Genomic DNA, 20,812 nt, shown 5'->3' on the forward strand with positions numbered 1-20,812 from the left:
GGCTCGGTAAAACCTGAGACTCCTGATCTCTGGGTCATGAGTTTAAGCTCCATATTGGGTATAGAGATTACTTAAAAATAAAATATTTATTAAATATTATTATGAAATGTATACTACTGGACCAAGGATAATTTTTAACAAATTGAAATTCACCTAAATACAATGTGGAATGATAATAAATGAAGTATTTTGGAAATATTAAAACATTGAATATACATTGAAAGATAACCTTTCTTAATTTAAGTAGAAACTTCTAAAAGGAAATAAGTAAGTGTAACAAAATTATAGTTCAGAACATGCTTGCTTATAATTGAAAAAACTCAGTACCTCATACAGTCAATTATAAAATCCAGAAACATTTTGAGTCACTCATATCTATCAATTTTACTTTTCTACTTTTTAATCATTTCCTGTGTAGAATAATATAGGTATCATCTCTGTATACAAAGTACACAGCTCATTATCAAATTTCCATGAAAACTTAGATAGGAAACAGAGGTGGTATACTTTGGCAGTAACAGTTAAGGACAAGAAAAATAAACTCTTAACAAAGTAGACATAGAGCTGAAGAAAGCAATCGAGATAGAGATGTTAGAGATATTCTAACAGAGATAATTTACATCTCTTAAACCCTGTTTGTTTGGATATATTATTTTAGCCCATAAGCATTTATCTATGTCATGTATATGTGTGTAATGACCATATTGCAAGTGTCTAAAGTCTAAAACAATGTAAGATACTTTGGAAGTTAATGAGTTATTTTTCTGTTGATACTTTAGATAGAACAGTTAATTGCTGGATTGCTTAGGTACATATTCAGCAGAAATGTTACCATATGAAAATTTGTTGGACTATAAATATATATATATATATTGCTGTGCTTTAAATCTGAACAATAATTGAACATATTTCACATATGAACTCAATGAATGCTCACAGTAATCTTATGAAGTAGAGTCTGTTAGTATCCCTTTCTCACTTGCCTCAGATGAGGAAATGGAGGAACAACGGGATTATATTACCCAAAACAGAGGAAGTAGCTCAGGATTCACTGCAGCCTCTGCGCTCCATGGCCTGAGCCTCTGTGCACACTGCCACTCATGAAACTTCTTTTCAGTGAAAGCTAGCCAAAGAACAGCTCTTGTAGCTCAAAAACCAGCAACCGGGTCCTTAAATTAGCAGACGCTTTAGTTACAAACCAAATAATAGTCTGTAATTTTAAGTCTTTTTCCTCTAAAAGGTAAGTGTTCTTCTGTAACAAAATTGTTTTATTACTTCTAGAGTTTATAGGATTGGTCTGTAATAGCCTTCTGATCATCTACTCATCACTAAACTCATTGAAGTTGTCCAAAATTATCTTGTTGGATATAAGTAATGTGTTTATGAAAGTGTACACACATCCTAATGTCTAAACAGAGAAGGGAAATAACTCACTTAATCACTCCTTAATTTTGTTTTATGATTATAACCTCAATGCAGTTGTTTAATAAGCTCTTCTATATTAATCATAAAATACCCACTTTGTTTTATTGGTATGAAACATTTCTTATAAATTCACAAATTTGTCCAAGGTCAGGTAGCTAATTAATTTAAGAACTGGGAAATTTACAACTTGTGTGTTGGCTGCTTCTCACCTTTCCTCCATTGCTCCCCATCTGTCTGCCTTTTATCTTTATTGCCTGAGGAATATTCCTTCTTATCCTTGGGAGGGAGGAGGGTAGCTGGAGAATTGTCTAGGAAATCAGGAGGATTTAGGTTGATCAGATCTTTCTACAAAGTCATCTGTGTGAAATAATCTAGTATGTACCCCATTCCCCTTGGCAGCTGGCCACTCTCTCCAGTAATTTATAAGGGAAGGGCTAGTGCCCTGTCAGCCTTATCTTAGATACAGATCCACAAGGAGGTACTGTCCCCTTTCTCTAAACTTCCATTTTAAGTTTTTATTTTAATTCCAGTTAGTTAACATATAGTGTTATATTAGTTTCAAGTGCATAATACAGTGATTAAGCAATTCTGTACATCACCCATTGCTCATCAGAAGTGTACTCCTTCGTCCCCATCAGCTGTTTAACCCCTTTCCCTACCCACCTCCCCTCTGGTAACCATCAGTTTGTTCTCTAGAGTTAAGAGTCTGTTTCTTGGTCTGTCTCTCCCTCTTTTTTCCTTTGCTCGTTTGTTTGGTTTCTTAAGTTCCTCGTATCAGTGAAATCTTATGACTGACTTAGTTCACTTAGCATTATATTCTATAGCTCCTTCCATGTTGTTGCAAATGGCAAGATTTCATTCTTTTTGTGGCTGAATAATACTTCATTGTATATTTGTGTGTGTGTAGGTGTGTGTGTGTACGTACATAAATACATACCACATCTTTCTTACTCGTTTATCAGTTGAATGGACACTTGGGCTGTTTCCATATCTTTGCTGTTATAAATAATGCTGCTATAAACATCAAGGTGCATGTATCCCTTTGAATTAGTGTTGTATTCTGTAGGTAGATACCTAGTAGTGTGATTGCTTAATCATGGGGTAGTTCTATTTTTAACTTTTTAAGGAGCTTCCATACTGTCTTCCACAGTGGTACACCAGTTTGCATTCCCACCAACAATGCAAGAATGCTCCATTTTCTCCACATCCTTACCAACACCAGTTTTTTCTTGTGTTGTTGATATAGCCATTCTAACAGGTGTAAGGTGATATCCCATTGTAGTAGAGATTTGCATTTCGCTGATGATAAGTGATGATGAGCATCTTTTCATGTGTCTTTTGGCCATCTGTATGTTTTTGGAGAAATGTCTGCTCATGTCTTCTGCCCATTTTTTTTTTTTTAAATTGGTTATTTGGTTTTGGGGTCTTGAATTTTATAAGTTCTTTATGTATTTTGAATGCTAACTCTATATCAGATAATGTCATTTGTAAACATCTTGTCCCCTTCCATAGGTTGCCTTTTAGTTTTGTTGATTATTTCCTTTGCAAAAGCTTTTTATTTTGATGTAATCACTATAGTTTATTTTTGCTTTTATTTCTCTTGCCTCCGCAGACCTATCTAGAAGAAGCTTGCCATGGCTCATATCAGAGACTTTACTGCCTATTCTCTCTTCTAGGACTTTCAAGTCTCATATTGAGGTCTTTAATCCATTTCAAATTTATTTTCGGGTTTGGTGTAAGAAAGTGGTCTGGTTTCATTCTTTTGCATGTTGTCCAGTTTTTCCAGCAGTGTTTGCTGAAGAGACTGTTTCCCATTGGATATTCTTTCCTGCTTTGTTGATTATTGACCATATAATTGTGGGTTTATTTCAGGGTTTTCTATTCTGTTCCATTGATCTGTATGTCTGTTTTTGTGCCAGTACCCTACTGTTTTGATTCCTACAGGTTTATAATATAACTTTAAGTCCAGAATTGTGAGGCCTCCAGCTTTTCTTTTCTTTTTCAAGATTGCTTTGGTTATTTGGGGTCTTTTGTGGTTCCATACAAATTTTAGGATCATTTCTTCTAGTTCCATAAAAGATGCTATTGGTATTTTGATAGGGATTGCATTAAATGTGTAGATTGCTTTGGGTGGTATAGACATTTTAACAATATTTGCTTTCCCAGTCCATGATCATGGAATGTCTTCCCACTTCTTTGTGTCACCTTCCATTTCTTTTGTAAGTGTTTTACAGTTTTCAGAGCATAAGTCTTTGATCTCTTTGGTTAGGTTTATTCCTAGGTATCTCATTAATTTGGTGCAATTGTAAATGGGATTGTTTTCTTAACTTCTCTTTGTGCTGCTTTATTATTGGTATCTAGAAGTGCAGCAGATTTCTGTAGATTGATTACTGAATTAGTGTATCAGTTCTTGTGATTTAGTGTAGCAGTTTGTTGGTGGAATCTTTTGGGTTTTCTGTATACAGGATCATGTCATCTGCAAATAGTGAAAGTTTTCCTTCTTTCTTACAGATTTGGATGCCTTATATTGCTTTCTGTTGTCTGATTGCTATAGCTAGTAAGTCCAGTACTGTGTTGAATAAAAGTGGTAAGAATGGATAGCATTGTGTTCCTCCTGACCATAGCAGAAAAGCTATTTTTTCCCCCATTAAGGATGTTAGTCATTTGAGTTTTCTATATACAGTATCCTATCAACTGCAAATAGTGAAAGTTTGGCTTCTTCCTTACCAAATTGGATGCCTTTTATTTCTTTTCCTTGGTTGATTGTTGTGGCCAGAACTTCCAGTGCTGTGTTGAATAAAAGTGCTGAGATTGGACATGATTGTCTTGTTCTTGACTTAAGGGAAAAGCTCTCAGTATTACACCACTGAGTATGATGTTAGCTGGATGTTTTCATCTTTGGCTTTTATTATGTTAAGGTATGTTCCCTCTAAACCCACTTTATTGAAATCTTTAATCATGAATGGATGTTGCACTTTGTCAGATACTTTTTCTGCCATCTGGCAGAAAATATATATATACCACATCTTCTTTATCCATTCAGTTGTCAATGGACATCTGGGCTCTTTCCATAGTTTGGCTACTATAGACATTGATGCTATCAACATTGGGTGCAGTTGCCCCTTTGGGTCACTACCTTTGTATCTTTGGGGTAAATCCCCAGTAGTGTAGTTGCTGGGTCATAGGGTAGCTCTATTTTCAACTTTCTGAGGAACCTACATCCTCTTTTCCAGAGTGGCTGCACCAGCTTGCACGGCCACCAACAGGTGTTCCCATTTCTCCACATCCTTGCCAGCACCTGTTATTTCCTGACCTGTTGATTTTAGCCATTCTGACTGGTGTGAGGTGGTATCTTAACTGTGTTTTTGATTTGTATTAGCCTCATGCCGAATGATGCTAAGCACTTTTTCATGTGTCTGTTGGCCATTTGGATGTCTTCTTTGGAGAAATGTCTGTTCATGTGTTCTGCCCTTTTCTTGATTGGATTATTTGTTCTTTGGGTGTTGGGGTTGATAAGTTCTTTATTGATTTTGGAGACTAACACTTAACCTCATAAGACATTTGGAAATCTCTTCGCCCATTCTCTTGGTTGTCTTTTGGTTTTGTCAACAGTTTCCTTTATTGTGCAAAAGCTTTTGGTCTTGATGAAGTCCCAGTATTTCATTTTTGCCTTTGTTTTCCTTGCCTTTGGAGACGTGTCTAGCGAGAAATTGCTGTGGCTGAGGTCACGGAGGTTGCTGCCTGTGTTCTCGTCTAGGATTTAGATAGATTCCTGTGTCCTGTTTAGGTCTTTCATCCATTTTGAGTCTATTTTTTGTCTGTGGTATAAGGAAAAGGTCCAGTTTCATCCTTTGCATGTGCCTGTCCAGTACCATGTGCTGAAGAGACTTTGTTCCATTGGACATTCTTTCTTGCCTAGTTAAAGATTAGTTGACCATAGAGTTGAGGGTCCATTTCTGGGTTCTCTGTTCTGTTCCATCGATCTATGTGTCTGTTTTTGTGCTAGTAACATGCTGTCTTGACAATTACAGCTTTGTAGTAGAGCTTGAAGTCTGGGAGTGTGATGCCACCAGCTTTGGTTTTCTTTTTCAACATCCCTTTGGCTATTTGGGGTCTTTTCTGGTTCTGTACAAATTTTAGGATTATTTGTTCCAGTTCTGTGAAAAAAAGTTGATGGTATTTTTATATCGATTGGGTTGAATGTGTAGATTGCTCTAGGTAGCAGAGACATTTTAACAATATTTGTCCTTCCCATCCATGAGCATGGAAAGTTTTTCCAATTCTTCGTGTCTTCCTCAATTTTGTTCATGAGTATTCTTTATTTTTCTGAGTATTTCTTTGGCTCTTTGGTTAGGTTTATTCTGAGATATCTGAATGATATTTGGTGTAGTTGTAAATGGGATTGATCCCTTAAATTCCTTTTCCTGTCTCACTGTTAGTGTATAAAATGCAACTGATATCTGTGCATTGATTTTATATCCTAATGCTTTGCTGAATTCCTATATCAGTTATAGCAATTTTGGGGTGGAGTCTTTCGGACTTTCCATATAGAGTATCATGTCATCTGCAGAGAGTGAGAGTTTGAATTCTTTCCTGATTCGGATGCCTTTTATTTCTTTCTGTTGTCTGATTGCTGAGTCTAGGACTTCTAGTACTGTGTCAAACAACATTGGTAAGAGTGGCCATCCTGCCATGTTCGCTGTGGGCTTTTCATGGATGATGGCTTTTATGATGTTGAGGTATGTACCCTCTCTCCCTACACTGTGAAGAGTTTTAATCTAGAAAGCATGTTATTTTGTCAAATGCTTTTTCTATTGAGAGGATCGTATGGTTCTTAGTCTTTGTTTTATTAATGTAGTGTATCACATTTATTGATTTCTGGATGTTCAACCAACCTCGCAGCCCAGGAATACATCCCACTTGGTCTTGCTGAATAATCCTTTTAATGTACTATTGGATGCTGTTGGCTAGTATCTTGGTGAGAATTTTGGTATCCATGTTCATCAGGGATTTTGGTCTTTATTTCTTCTTTTTGATGGGGTCTTTATATGGTTTTTGGGATCAAGATAATGCTGGCTTCATAGAAAGTTTGGGAGTTTTCCTTCTGTTTTGAGTTTTTTGAAACAGTTTCAGAAGGAAAGGTATTAATTCTTCTTTAAATGTTTGATAGAATTCCCCTGCGAAGCCATCTGATCCTAGGCTCTTGTTTGTTTGGAGATTTTGGATTACTGCTTCATCTCCTTGCTGGTTATGGGTCTGTTCAGGTTTTCTATTTCTTCCTGTTTCAGTTTTGATAGTTTGTATGTCTCTAGGAATACATCCATTTCTTCCAGATTGTCTAATTTGTCAGCATGTAATTGCTCATGATATGTTCTTAAAATTGTTTGTATTTCTTTGATGTTGGTTGTGATCTCTCCTCTTTCATTCATGATTTTATTTATTTGGGTCTTTGCTCTTTTCTTTTGGATAAGTCTGGCCAGGGCTTTGTCAGTCTTACTCTTTGAGAGAACCAGCTCCTAGTTTCATTGATCTGTCTTACTGTTCTTTTGTTTCTGTTTCATTGATTTCTGCTCAGTCTTTAGTATTTCTCTTCTCCTGCTGGGTTTAGGCATTATTTGCTGTTCTTTTCCCAGCTCCTTTAAGTGTAAGATTAGGTTGTGTATTTGAGACCTTTCTTATTTCTTGAGAAACTCTTGAAGTGCTATCCACTTCCCTTTTAGGACTGTCTTTGCCACTTCCCAGAGATTTTGAACAGTTGTATTTTCATTTGTTTCCATGAATTTTTAAAATTCTTCTTTAATTTCCTGGTTGACCCATTGATTCTTTAGTAGGATGCTCTTTTACCTCCGTGTACTTGAGTTCTTTCCAACTTTCTTCTTGTAGTTGAGTTCCAGATTCAAAGCATTGTGTTCTGAAAATATGCAGGGAATGATCTCAGTCTTTTGGTATTGGTGGAGACCTGATTTGTGGCCCCTGATGGGATCTATCCTGGAGAATGTTCCATGTGCACTCAAGAAGTATGTGTATTTCTTTGCTTTGGTATGGAATGTTCTGAATGTAGCTGTGAAGTCCATCTGGTCCAGCATGTCATTCTGTGCCTTTGTTTTCTTGTTGAGTTTGCTTAGATGATCTGTCCATTGCAGTGGGGGGCATGTTAAAATTCCCTACTATTACTGCATGAGTATCTATGTGTTTGATTTTATTATTAGTTGGCTTAGGTAATTGGTTGCTCCCACGTTAAGGGCATAAATATGTATTGTTGTTAGATATAGTGTCCTTCCTCATTTCTTACTACAGTCTTTGGTTTAAAATCTAATTTGTCTGATGTGAGGATTGGCACCGCAGCTTGCTTTTGATGTCCGTAAGCATGGTAAATGGTTTTCTGCCCTGCCCCTGCTTTTAATCTGGAGGTGTCTTTTGGTCTAAAATGAGTCTCTTGCAGACAGTGTATTGATGGGTCTTGCTTTTTAAAAAACCTATTCTTGTACCCTATGTCTTTTGATTAGAACATTTAGCCCATTTACATTCAGGGTAACTATTGAAAGATATGAACTTAGTGCCATTGTATTGCCTGTAAGGTGATTGTTAATGTATGTTGTCTCTGTTCCTTTCTGGTCTGTGTTACTTTTGGGCTCTCTTTTTGCTTAGAGGATCCCTTTCAATATCTCATGCAGGGATGGTTTAGTGATCTCAAATTCTTTTAGTTTTTCTTTGTCCTGGAAGCTTTTTATATGTCCTATTTTGAATAACATCATAGCTGGATAAAGTATAATTGATTGCATATTTTTCTCATTTAGCACCTTCAATATATCATGCCTGTACTTTCTGACTTAGGAGGTCTCTGTGGATAGGTCTGTTGTCAGTCTCATGTTTTTACCCTTGTAGGTTACAGATCTCTTCTCCCGAGCTGCTTTCAGGATTTTCTGTCTCTGATATTTTACGTCTCACTCTTAGATGTCAGGGTGTTGAACTGTTTTTGATTTTGAGGGGATTCTCTGGGCCTCCTGGATTTTGATACCTATTTTCTTCCTTAGATTAGGAATGTTCTTCACTATAATTTGCTCCAGTGTACTTTCTGCTCCTCTCTCTCTTTCCGTTCTTATGAGATCCCAATTACTCTAATATTGTTTGCTTTATGTTGTCACTTACTTTTCAAGTTCTCCTCTTGTGATCCAGTAGTTGTTCATCTCTCTTTTTCTCAACTTCTTTATTCTCCATTGTTTGGGCTTCTCTATCACTAATTCTGTCTTCTGCTTCATTTATCCTAGCAGTTAGGGCCTCCATTTTTTATTGTATTTCATTAATTGCCTTTTTATTTCAACTTGGTTAGATTTCAGTTCTTTTATTTCTCTGGAAAGGGATTCTCTAGTGGCTCCTATGTTTTTTTCAAGCCCAGCTAGTTTATTTATAATCATTATTCTGAACTGTAGTTCTGACATCTTATGTTCATAATGATTAGGTCCCTGGCAGTCAGTATTATTTCTTATTCTCTTTCTTGAGGTGAGTTTTTCTGTTTTGTCATTCTGTCCAGAGAAGAATAGATGAAGAACAGAACAAAATACTAAAAGGGCAACAACAGTCCCAGGGAAATGTACACTAAACAAATCAGAAGAGACCCAGTACCAGGGGTGGGGGGGAAGTGGTGAATATCATCAGGTAGGTGAGCTGAATAGAGCAATATGCTGGATTCTATGTGTATTTTTGGTTTGTGTTTATAGAAAACAAGATCCCAAAATTCTAACAAAGGAAAATCCTGTATATGTACAAAAATAAAATTAAATACAATGAAAAGATAGAATGAAATTAAAAAACAAGAAAAAACAAAAGAGAAAGAAAATAAACAACAACAACAGAAAGGGATACAAATAACAACAACAAAGGTGAACAGAACAGAGCAGTACACTATCTCCTGAGAGTATTTTGGTTAGTTTGTTAGGAGAAATCACCTCTCAGAATTGTAAAGAAAGAGAAGCATATATATAAAAATCATATTAAATGCATTGAGAGGATTGAATGTAAATGTAAAGGTGAAAATTAAAAAAAAAGAAAAAGAAAAAGAGTGTGTGGGATGCCTGGGTGGCTCAGTTGGTTAAGCCACTGTCTTTGGCTCAGGTCATGATCCCAGGTTTCTGGGATTGAATCCTACATCAGGCTCCTTGCTCGGCAGGGAGCCTGCTTCTTTCTCCACCCTGCCTGCTTCTGCGTGCGCGCGCTCTCTCTCTCTCTCTCTGACAAATGAATAAAATCTTTAAAAAAAAAAAAAAAAGAGAGAGAGAGAATGTGATCAGGCAGGTGAATAGAACAGAGCTATATACTAGATATTGGGTATATTTTGGTGTGTTAGAAGAAACTGCATCCCAAAATTTTAAAGAAAGAAAAACTTATATATACAAAAATAAGGTTAAATACAATGAAGGGTTAGAATGTGATTGTAAGAATGAAAATTAAAAATATATTTAAAGAAAGGTTGATAAAATAGGAAGTTGATTGAAAAAGGAAAGAAGAAAAATTTTAAAGAAAAAACATTTTAAAAATTAAAGTCAAAAGACTAAAGAATCATGGGACAAAAGTCATGAGTTCTATGTGCTGTATTCCCCTAATACTGGAGTTTTGCAGTTCTCACTGATCAGTAAACTTCGTCTTCGCTGGATGTTCTTGCTGATCTTCTGGGGGAGGGACCTGTTGCAGTGATTCTCAGAATGTCTTTGCCCGAGGCGCAATTGCACCGCCCTTGCCAGGGGCCAGGCTAAGTAATCTGCTCTGGTTTGCTCTTATGTGGCTGTTGTTCCCTGAAGGTTTTTTCCCTGCAGCTTTAGAGGAGGAGAATGAAAGTGGCAGTCTTCTCATCTCCGTTCCCAGAGCTGAGAGCTCAGGGCCCCACTCCTCAGTGAGCCCTTAGAGAAAAGAAGTCAGTCATTCCTGCGTCCCTAGTCTCTGGCCACACCATGTGCTCACCCAGCCTATGACTGAACATTTCAGTCTCTGGCACACAACCCCATGGGAAGTATCCAAACCCAGCAGACTTCTGTGGCATGCCTCTGCACTGCTCCTCCTGGGGGAGGAACAGGCGTCTCTCCATGGTTCTCCTGCTTGTTGGGCTGCTGCTCGAAGAGGAGGGCAGTTTATGGCAGCCCTGAGCTCTCGAGCCCTCTCTTGGGCTGACCCTTTGTGGCTGGCTTCCCTGCTCCAATACGAACCCCTGGGTCTTCCTGTAACCCTGATGATCCCGAGACTACACTGCCCTGTGAGCCTTCTACCTCCTTCTTAGTTGCCTAAGCGACATCCTTTCACTGGAGCAGACTTTTAAAAGTTCTGATTTTTTGTGCTCCTTGCTCTGTCACTTGCAGGTGGCTGACTGATGGAGCCTCCCTCCCCCACTGTCTTCCCATATATCACTTTGGATTCACTTCTCTGTACCTGCAATATTAGTTTCAGGTATAGAATATACCTGAAATATACTCATCAGTTACATACAATAGTCACTGGTCATCACAAGTACCCTCCTTAATGCCCATCATGTGTTTGGCACCCACCCTTCCCAAACCCCCCCCATCCTCCTCAACCCCCCCACCTCTCCTCCAGTAACCATCAATTTGTTCTCTATAGTTGAGTCTGTTTCTTGGTTTGTCTCCTTTTTTGACATCCACTTGCACGATAAATATTTCTCCATCCCCTCACTTTCAATCTGCAGGTATCTTTAGGTCTAAAATGAGTGTCTTATAATCAGCATGTAGATGGGTCTTGTTTTTTTATCCGTCCTGTCACTCTGTATCTTTTGATTGGATCATTTAGTCCATTTGTATTCAAAGTAATTATCCAAAGGTATGTATTTATTGCCCTTTTAATATCTGTTTTGTGGTTGTTTCTGAAGATTTTCTCTGATCCTTTCTTGTCTTTTCTCTTTGATGGTTTGCTGGTTTTCTTTAGTGATATATTTGGATGTATTCCTGTTTATTCTTTGCATATTTATTAGTATCTTTGATTTGCTATTATCATTAAGTTTGTTTATAACATCTTCTGCATATAGCAGTCTATATTAAGTTGATGGTTGCTTAAGTTTGAACCCATTCTTTACACCTCTCCTGTCCATGTTTTAGGTAAATGGTGTTATATTTTACACCCTTTTATTTTTAAGTTGCTTGACTGATATTTTACAGAAATACTCATTTTTCCTGCTTTTGTTTTTTCTGTCTTCACACTTGGCACATTTGGTCTCTTTTCGACTCATAGTCCCCTTCAGTATTTCTCGCATGGCTCATTTAGTGGTTGTGAATTCATTTAGTTTAGCTTGCCTGGGAAAACCTTTTTTGTTGTTGTTGTCTGGGAAATTCTTTATCTCTCCTTCTGTTCTGAATGATAGCCTTTTTTTCTTTTTTTAAAGATTTTATTTATTTACTTATTTCTTTGACAGAGAGAGACATAGCAAGAGAGGGAACACAAGCCAGGGAGCGGGAGAGGGAGAAGCAGGCTTCCTGCTGAGCAGGGAGCCTGATACGGGACTCGATCCCAGGACCCTGGGATCATGACCTGAGCTGAAGGCAGACGCTTAATGACTGAGCCACCCAGGCACCCCTGCATGATAGCCTTGTTGTGTAGAGTGTTTTTGGCTGTAGGGTTTTTTTCTCATTAAGTACTTTGAATGTCTCATGCCCACTCCCTTCTGGCTTGGAAAGTGTCTGTTGAAAAATCCCTCTCTAATCTTAGGGAGTTTCCCTTATATGTAACTGTTGTCTTTTGTCTTGCTGCTTTTAGATTTTTTTCTTTACCACTGGATTTACTTTTGTTGATTTTGTTGGGGGTTCTCTGTGCCTCTTGGGTCTGGATATCTGTGTTCTTTTCCAGACTGGGGAAGTTTTCAGCTATTATCTCTTCAAATAGATTTTCTGCCCTCTTTACTCTCTCTTCGTCTGGGACTCCTATAATCTGAATGGTACTAAGTTTGATGGGAGTCACTGAGTTCCCTAAGTCTATTCTCATTTAGTGTTATTCTTTTTTCTCTCTTTTCTTCAGCTTGATTATTTTCCATGACTCTGTCTTGTAGGTCATTAATTCATTCCTCTGCTCTTCCATTCTATTGTTCATTCCATCAGGTATATTTCTCATTTTGTTCATTGAGCTCTTTATCTCTGCTATGTTATTCCTTATCTCTGTGTTGAGAGTCTTGCTGATATCTTCCACTCTTTTCTCAAATCTGGTGAATATATTTAGGATCATTACTTTAAAATTCTCTATCAGCCGTGTTAGTTATATCTGTTTTACTTAGGTCTCTGCCTGTGGCCTTGCCCTTTTATTTTATTTAAGACAAATTCCTGTGCCTTCTCATTTTGTTTAAGTCTCTGGCTGCTGCTTTGTGCTAGGAAAGTCACCTTCATCTCCTGTTCTTGAGGGTAATGGCCTTATGAAGGAGAGGTTTCATAATGCCCTGCTAAGGTAGTGTTACCTCTTCCCCAGAGCCTAGCGCTTCAAGGAGTATCTCCAGCGTGTGCTGTGTATTTTCTGCTGTTGTGTCCTGGCCATTTTATCCTTCAGGCAAGTCGTCTGCAGAGGCGCTCTTCACCTGTTGTGAAATGAGACCTGTCACTACCACCAGTGGAACTGAGGCCCTGTAAGACTTCTGGGTGGGGAGAAGTGGTGTGGCCAAGGGTTTGGGCTGGGTTTGGGGGTGGTGTGTTGGGGGGCCATCACACTGGGACCGACACAGATGTGACTGGAAAGGGTGGTTTTTCTGGAGCACAGAAGGGTGGCGCTCTGTGTAAAGGAGTTAAGTCGTGAGTGCGGAGGCTGCCCTCGTTCCCACGGGGCTGTGTGCTTAGGCTGAGGGGCGGGAGAGGGAAGTGGTGCCTGCCAGTTCCTTTGTTGCTGGTGGGGTCTTTCTGTGAATGCTGTCTCTCTGGGATACACTCTGAGATGAGCAAATAACCTCCCCACTGTGTGTCCCACCTGCTCTTTAGATCTCCATTTCTGCACTGTGTCCACAGGATGTTTGCCCTGCCTTCTTCCCCAGTGACCCGGGAGTCTCCTGAGCCAAACCTGCAGATCTTTAGAACTCTAGTGTTAAGCCCTGCTGATTGCCAGAACTCATGGAATTGGCCCCTCTTACGTCCCACGCCCAGGTGCTATGGGGATTTGTTTTCCTTTGTACTCGTCTGTCTTTCGTCAGTCTCTGTTACGGGGGCTCCCTCCCCACTGTAGCAGCCCGTCTTTTTCACTGCCTCTCTGCATTTTCCTACCTTCTTCCATGTGGCCTCTTCTCTACCTTTAGTTGTTTGCTCTGCCAGTCTTCAGATGGATTTCTGGGATATTTAGGGTGATTTGATAGTGATCAAGTTGTATGTGGGGACAAGGTATAGCTAGGATCCTGCTATTCTGCCACCATCACTGAAGACCAACAGTTTTAACTAATGTATATCATACAGTATGGGAAAAGGGATAAGCCTCACAGGCTTCAGTCTTGGGAGTAGGATAGTGAGACAGGGGTCTCACTTTCTCGTCCATATCTCTCCAGTCTTCCTCCTTAGGGCCCTCCTCAAGACCCCTTAAGTTTTTGGTGTACCCATCCACTGTGCTCGAAAATTATATCCCTCCTCTCAAAAGAAGTCCTGGGCCCTGGGTCCTTTCTTGTGTTAAGACTTTTGTGGTACGTTGGTAGAGGCTTTTCTCTGCTTAGTCTTTGCCTGTGTCGAAGATGAAAGGCTAGGCTCTCGTTCTGGCAATGGGCTTATGTTATTAAGAGTTCTGATTTCAGTTCATTCTCTTCACAGAAGAGAGCTTCACTCAGCTTCTAGCAGATATCCTAAGAGCAAATACAGATCATCATAATAAATATTAATTTACTTTCAGAGATAACCGGATCTAGCTTCACATGAAGTATGTTCTTCTTAACCCATTCATTATGAAATAATAATACAGGCATTATTGTACTAAGGAGTTTTGGTAAAAATAATTTCATGAATTTTCTTTTCTTCTCTTTTCTTTTTTTAAGATTTCTTTATTGACTTGAGAGAGAGAGCCAGCACATACACATATGTGTGTGGGGGGGGTGGGGGCGGTAAGAGGTAGGGGGAGAAAAAGAGAAGGAGAAGGGGGAGAGAGAGAGAGAAAGAGTTTGTGTACCTTAAGCAGACGCCCTGCTGAGTGCAGAGCCCAACACAGGGCTCGATCTCATGACCCTGAGATCATGACCTGAACTGAAATTTAGAGACAGGCACTTAACTGACTGAGCTACCCAGGTACCCCTTGAATTTTCTTAAATTACAAGGTTCTCTCTCTCTCTCTCTCTCTCTCACCCTCACCCACCCACACACACACGCGCGCGCGCTCAGCCAAGAATGGGTTTTTCTGAGCCATTCTAGAAGATAGGCATCTACTCAAAGTAAGTTCTTTCTGACATCCAGATCTGTCCCCCAGTAGAAGGTGAGATGAGGTGGAGGGTGCCTTTTTCCATATAAATTAGCAATTCTTCAACAGTTATTTTGAAGTAGGAGATGACTCTAACTCCCAGGTCCATACATTATATACCACAGATATTTTTTTATCTATTACATGCCACATATCTGCGAGGTGCTGTACATATAATAACAGTGTTCAAGAAGATATGTATGGTTCTTACCAGCAGTTGCTATCCTTTGAGAGAGCCCTATAATTAAAAAGAATTTTAAATTTAGCATGATAGCCGTTTTGATAGGCAGAGAGGAACTCTTCTTATGGTGTGTGTTTTCTGCTGTGTATCTTCAGCATCTTTTTCACTGGATCTTCTTTTCCTTCAACCTGCATATATAGTCCAGTTACTTCCCTTGATACTTGGTCCCCTTAGAACTTGTCCTTTTCCTTCCTTCCCTCTGAAGTTCATAAAGGAGTGCTTTGTAATGGACAGTATCCACTGTTTCTAAACTCCGTGTAGTCTGATGCACCTTGCTACTGACATAAGTCTTAAAAGTCATCAAAATTCACTTGTCATTTTCTTAGTCCTTATCCTATTTGATCTCTTTTTATAGTGAACAGTCCCTCTTCCTCCTCACTCACCTTGTCATTTGCTCTTCCACTGCCTTCCTTGACAATGTCTTTATTCTCTGTCATTTTCTCTGGCCCTTGTCGTCCTCCTCATCCCCATGTGTAGATAATTATTCCAAGGATTTGTCTTTGGCCTGCTTCTGTCTTTTGCAGATCTCATTTCTTCAGCTGTCACTTCTGTGCCTAGGGTTTTCAAGTGAAAATACTTTATAAAATATAAAGTACAGGGTTGCTTTATTGTTAATTATCTTATCCCCTGTACTAGCTTCTCTCTGAACTCTAACTTCCCATTTCTCAAAGTTTGCCTAATTCTCTGTTCTTACTGCTACTGATTTCATTCATATTTTCATTAACTTCCCTGACTTCCAGAAGCCACTGAAATTTTCCTGACTTAATTCTGTTTCTTCTGAATCCATGTAATACTGCTTCTAGACTACTTTTGAATGAAGTCCTTATGTCTTGACCTGGTATTCAAAGCCTTGCGTGATCTGACCCAGCCTACTTTTTCAGCTTAATTTCCCTTTCACTTTAACCTCATGTATCTCCTTAAGTTTCAGTCGAACATCTTTTTATTAATATACCCAAAAGGTGGGAATATGTTCTTTTGTGTCAGGCATATCATTGATGTCATGTCAGATACCAGCATCTTCAAATAAGGCAGTTCTCTTATAATGTACATATAGTAATGATAGAACATTACGTATCTGTTTTAGAAGGCAACTCTCCCATGTATGACCATATTGTGATCTTTTTCCCCCCAGAAACATTTAAGAATGCACAAAGATATGTACTAAGGTGTTGTCAGGGAAAAGTTAGCATTTGGCAGCACTCTGGAAATTACACACTAAGTACTTTGTCATTTAATTAAATTTTTTTTTTTTCTGTCCTATACTTTTTTCTTTTTGCTTAACTGACCATTATGTTTAATTTCAGGCTCTTGATGGTTTTTTTTTAGCAATCATGACAGATGGAAGCATAATATATGTGTCTGAGAGTATAACTTCATTACTTGAACATTTACCAGTAAGTATCCTGTGATCTTTTTCTTATTTAAGACCTATTTTAAATGTTCTAAAGCATGAGGAAGAGGATCTCCAGAGCAATGTTGAACAGTTGTTAGAGTCAGAGGGAGAGCTTTAACCATGTCTCCCTATTTGGCAGTAACTAATATTAACTGCCACTGTGTCTAACCTCTGCCCTTCTTACACTCATGCTGTTCTCAGTGTTTCCTTTTTAATCAGCATGGCGACAGTGTTGCTAAGTTACTGGAAATACCTTAAGAATAAGTAAATTTGGGGGGAGTTATTTGTTCCTTTTAGAGGAACTCAAGTAATTTTCTCAAAAAAATAACTTAGAATAACATACTAAAAATAATAGGTACAGAGTTTTTGTGTTCTGTGCTAGAAATGAGAATTTGATAATGACCATATTCAGTTTATTTTCAATATGACCAAGTGAATTAGAAAAGAATTATATTGTATAATTTTGATCAGGATGATGAATACCTGAATTATATCTTATTGCTTGCTGTTTTATTAAACGTGTATTTGTTGACTACTCTGTGTCACACTGTTATGCTGGGTGCTGTGCTGCAGTTGACAGTTTTTATGAATTTAAAGTTTTTATTTAAAATGTAATTGTTTAAAAAATGTAATTGTTCTTATTTAAGATAGGACTTGTAGTGTAAATATTCTGAAGTTATTTATAAATTACTCTTAAATTGCCCATCTTTTGAAGATTTATAAGAATACAAAGTAAACTCTTCTATAAAGGTCTCTTTCAAGAGATAGCAAAAAGCACTATCACCCTTCCTTTGATTATTCTGCTACTTTATATGTTACCAAAAGAATAGACTCCACACTTAAAGATCAGATTCTACAGCACGCCTAGTTAGGATTTAGGTCTTTGATCATTAATGTTTTTCTTCTCAATGCAAACCCTCTTTGCCCACACATTCCCTCCTGTTTTTTTTTTTTTTTTTTAACTTTTAATTTTAGAACTGGTTTTATATTTACAGAAAAATGAAGAAGATAGTACAGAGAGTTCCCATACGCTGCATGCCCAGTTTCCTCTCTTACTCACATCTTCTGGATCTTTTTAGGTGATTGTGTAAGCCAAAGCTTATAGACTGGCAGGTGTATTTTTTTGGCAGAGAAGATTGCTAGTGATCCCGTAGACCCATTTCATTTCATTCTGAGTTAAGAGTAGCCTTTTTTTAAAACAGTTTTTCGCTTTTCTCTGCTTACTGTACTTTCCCTCACATCACTGACATTGCTGAATTATATGTTATTTAATGATTTGAAAACATAAGCACAAGTGTCTTTTGAGAAAATGAAATAATACTTGTTTAGGATTATGCATAATAGGAGAAAACAATATGTGCTTTCCTATTTTGAGTTGTCTTTAAAAATTAACTGTAACAGGGCACCTGGGTGGCTAGTGGGTTAAGCCTCTGCCTTCGGCACAGGTCATGATCTCAGGGTCCTGCAATAGAGGCCTGCATTGGGCTCTCTGCTCAGCAGAGAGCCTGCTTCCCTTGCTCTTTCTGCCTGCCTCTCTGTCTACTTGTGATCTCTCTTTCTCTGTGTCAAATAAATAAATAAAATCTTTTAAAAAAATTGAGTGTAACAAATAGTTTAAAATAATTTTTTCATTTTAATATGAAAACCTTTTTTGTCTAAAATAGAATATTGGCTGTTGCCTGAAAGGCAAGAAATATTAGCAAATCCCCAAATTAGGCTTTAGTGTTTATAATTCAGTTCTCTTGAGAAATTAGAATTTGCCATCTTAGTGTTCACTGGGACTTAAAATTTTTAAATCCTAATTCTGACTATAAAATTATAAAACTGATACTTTAGGTCCTGCAAAAAGAATATTTTTCTTTGTCACTTCATACTTATGAAATTAACTTAGGTACATTTTAACTATTTGTGGCTAACAATTAGGAGAAGGGATTTTGTTGATTTTTCCCCTCTTCTTGGTTTGACATTCTGTGACAAAATCATAGGGTCATAGAACCTCAGCATCAGAAGGGATTTTAGACCTCCTCAGCCCAGCCTGCCTTTATGTTATCAGCAGACATGTTCCCAGAGAAATTGGATTTAATTATACAAACATTTAGTAAAAGTGGCAACACAAAAAGTCAGGCCTCTTGACTGGGAACTTAAAATTGGTTAACACTTGACAACTTAAGACTTGATTTCCTCACACTTGCTTAAATGTGCTCCTGACAGAGAGCATATATTAAACTTGTAATCACCTGTAATGTGGGGCGGGGAGGGGGGTGGGGGTAGGAGAATGATTAACCGTGTTACAGTGTGACAGAGTCCAAGAGTGAAAGTGCTGCTCTGAAGATACTTTTCCTTTCCTTTTCTGTTCTTCTTAACTTGTTAGTTGGGAAGTATAAACATAAGTGTGTTTTAAGAAAGTCAGTACAGACTTTGGTATAAATATAGTATGCCACAATATAATTTAGAATTTTTTTGAATAGTTATATAATGATTTTGAAAGCTTATTTGATAGGGCTAGAATTTTTGTTCCTGGTGCCTGTACCAAAAGAACATAGTTATTATATCCAACATATACTTGACATTTTTCTCAGAGGAGCTTTTAATCCTTTTTAAGCAACTTGTGTTTATATTTCCAAACTAAAAGCAGTTATCTGACTGTTGGTTGTCTCCCTGAAAGAAAAGGAAATTGGTGGGAGTGAATAGTTTCCGCTTAATGGTCTCATTGACCTACTGTAGAGAAGAACAGAAAGACCTGAATGATCGAGTAATTCCGTTCCTGGGTATTGACCCAAATAAAACATGAATACTAGTTCAGAAAGATACATGTACCCCTGTGTTTATTGCAGCATTATTTAGGATAGCTAAGGTGTGGAAGCAACCCAAGTGTTCATCTATAGATGAATGGATGAAGAAGGTGTGGTGTGTATATATATAATGGAATACTACTCAGCCATAAAAAAGAAGGAAATCTTGCCATCTGCAACAACATGGATGGACCTAGAGGGTATTAAGTTAAATAAGTCAGAGAATGACATATCCTAAATAGTTTCCCTTATGTGTGGAACCTGAAAAAGAAAAGAAATGAATAAAAAGATCCCAATAGACTCTTAAACACAGATAAGAAACTAATGGGTGCCAGAGGAGATGGGGGAGGATGGATAAAATAGGAGAAGGGGATTAAGAGGCACAAATTAACAGTTTAAGAAAAGGAAAGAAAGGAAACAGGCTGTTGATTTAGGTCACATTATAAACAGCAGATTTTATATTTCTTCTTCATGAAAATGATTGAGAGGGATAGAAGGATCCAGATAGCTACCATTTTCTTTTCTTTTCTTTGAATTGTGTTTGGGAACTGAGTGGGTGGTATGCCAACATCAAGTATGATTACCTTCATTTAGAGATTTTAAATGTAGTGGTTAAAGGAAAGTTTGACACATTAATTAATTCATTAGTTGCCTTCTAACTCTGACATTTCAGATTATCAAGTGTCAGGGGAAGCAGAATGGTGGGGAAGCATTACCTGTGACCATACCACTCTATACTAGCCATTCATATTTTCTCTATAAATATGAAACCTCCTATAAGTTTATAGGTGGAAAAGCAAGGGTAACATGACTCACATCATAATTTACTGGAATAGAAGAAATTGAAGATAAGAATAAATAATAGAAAACAATAATCATTTCCAAAATGAAAGTTTTAGTTTTTCAAATTGGTGTCTTATTTTTCTGTTAAGACAGTTTTTATATTGGTACCAATGCATAGATTATTGATACTTTATTTCATCAATAAAAAGCAGTTTTCTAGCTTTTGTTCTTATTCATGCTTCAATTTTTAGTTCATTACTTCTGGAGATTTTTCAGACTTTAAGAAAAATCTCATTAAAATACAGATATATTTTTGGTATGGGTATCCTTTAAGCTTTATCAAATAACTCCTTAGCCCAAAATATTTTACTGTATTGATGACACTTATGTGCGAAGCATTGTGCCAGTGCTGCCTTGATTTGAAGGACAGGAGATAAAGGTGTAAGAGATAGGGCCCTTTTGTTCACTCATGGGTTAGCAGGACATAGACATTAAAATATAGCCAATTTTTTTTTTTTATGAAAAAGGAATGATATGAGTAATAAATACTAAAGGAATTTTATTATTTTTACTGTGGATTATGGTGTTTAGAGAATGCTTTTTAAAAAAAATTCATTTCAGGGGTAGAATTTAATGATTCACAGCTGTGTGTAACACCCAGCGCTCTCATTACATCAAGTACCTTCCTTAATGCCCATCACCCAATTATCCCTTCCCCTCCAGCAGCCCTGAGTTTGTTTCCTAGAGTTCAGCATCTCTTATGGTTTGCTTCCCTCTCAA

The 20,812-nt window shown here is 37.7% G+C and overlaps 1 protein-coding gene across 6 annotated transcripts in view; it reads left to right on the forward strand.

The window, feature by feature from the left end:
- Positions 1-20,812, forward strand: part of CLOCK (clock circadian regulator) — a 130,634-nt gene that overhangs the window by 72,777 nt on the left and 37,045 nt on the right. For 5 of the 6 annotated variants that reach the window (XM_059161047.1, XM_059161028.1, XM_059161009.1 and 2 more), the window contains one exon: positions 16,369-16,458. In XM_059161047.1, coding sequence (XP_059017030.1) covers positions 16,369-16,458 — 90 coding nt within the window. The remainder of the gene's footprint in view (positions 1-16,368; positions 16,459-20,812) is intronic. The other variant, XM_059161056.1, reaches the window with a different exon arrangement.

The sequence above is a fragment of the Mustela lutreola genome, chromosome 1, assembly GCF_030435805.1.
Source record: "Mustela lutreola isolate mMusLut2 chromosome 1, mMusLut2.pri, whole genome shotgun sequence".
Classification (NCBI taxonomy): domain Eukaryota; kingdom Metazoa; phylum Chordata; class Mammalia; order Carnivora; family Mustelidae; genus Mustela; species Mustela lutreola.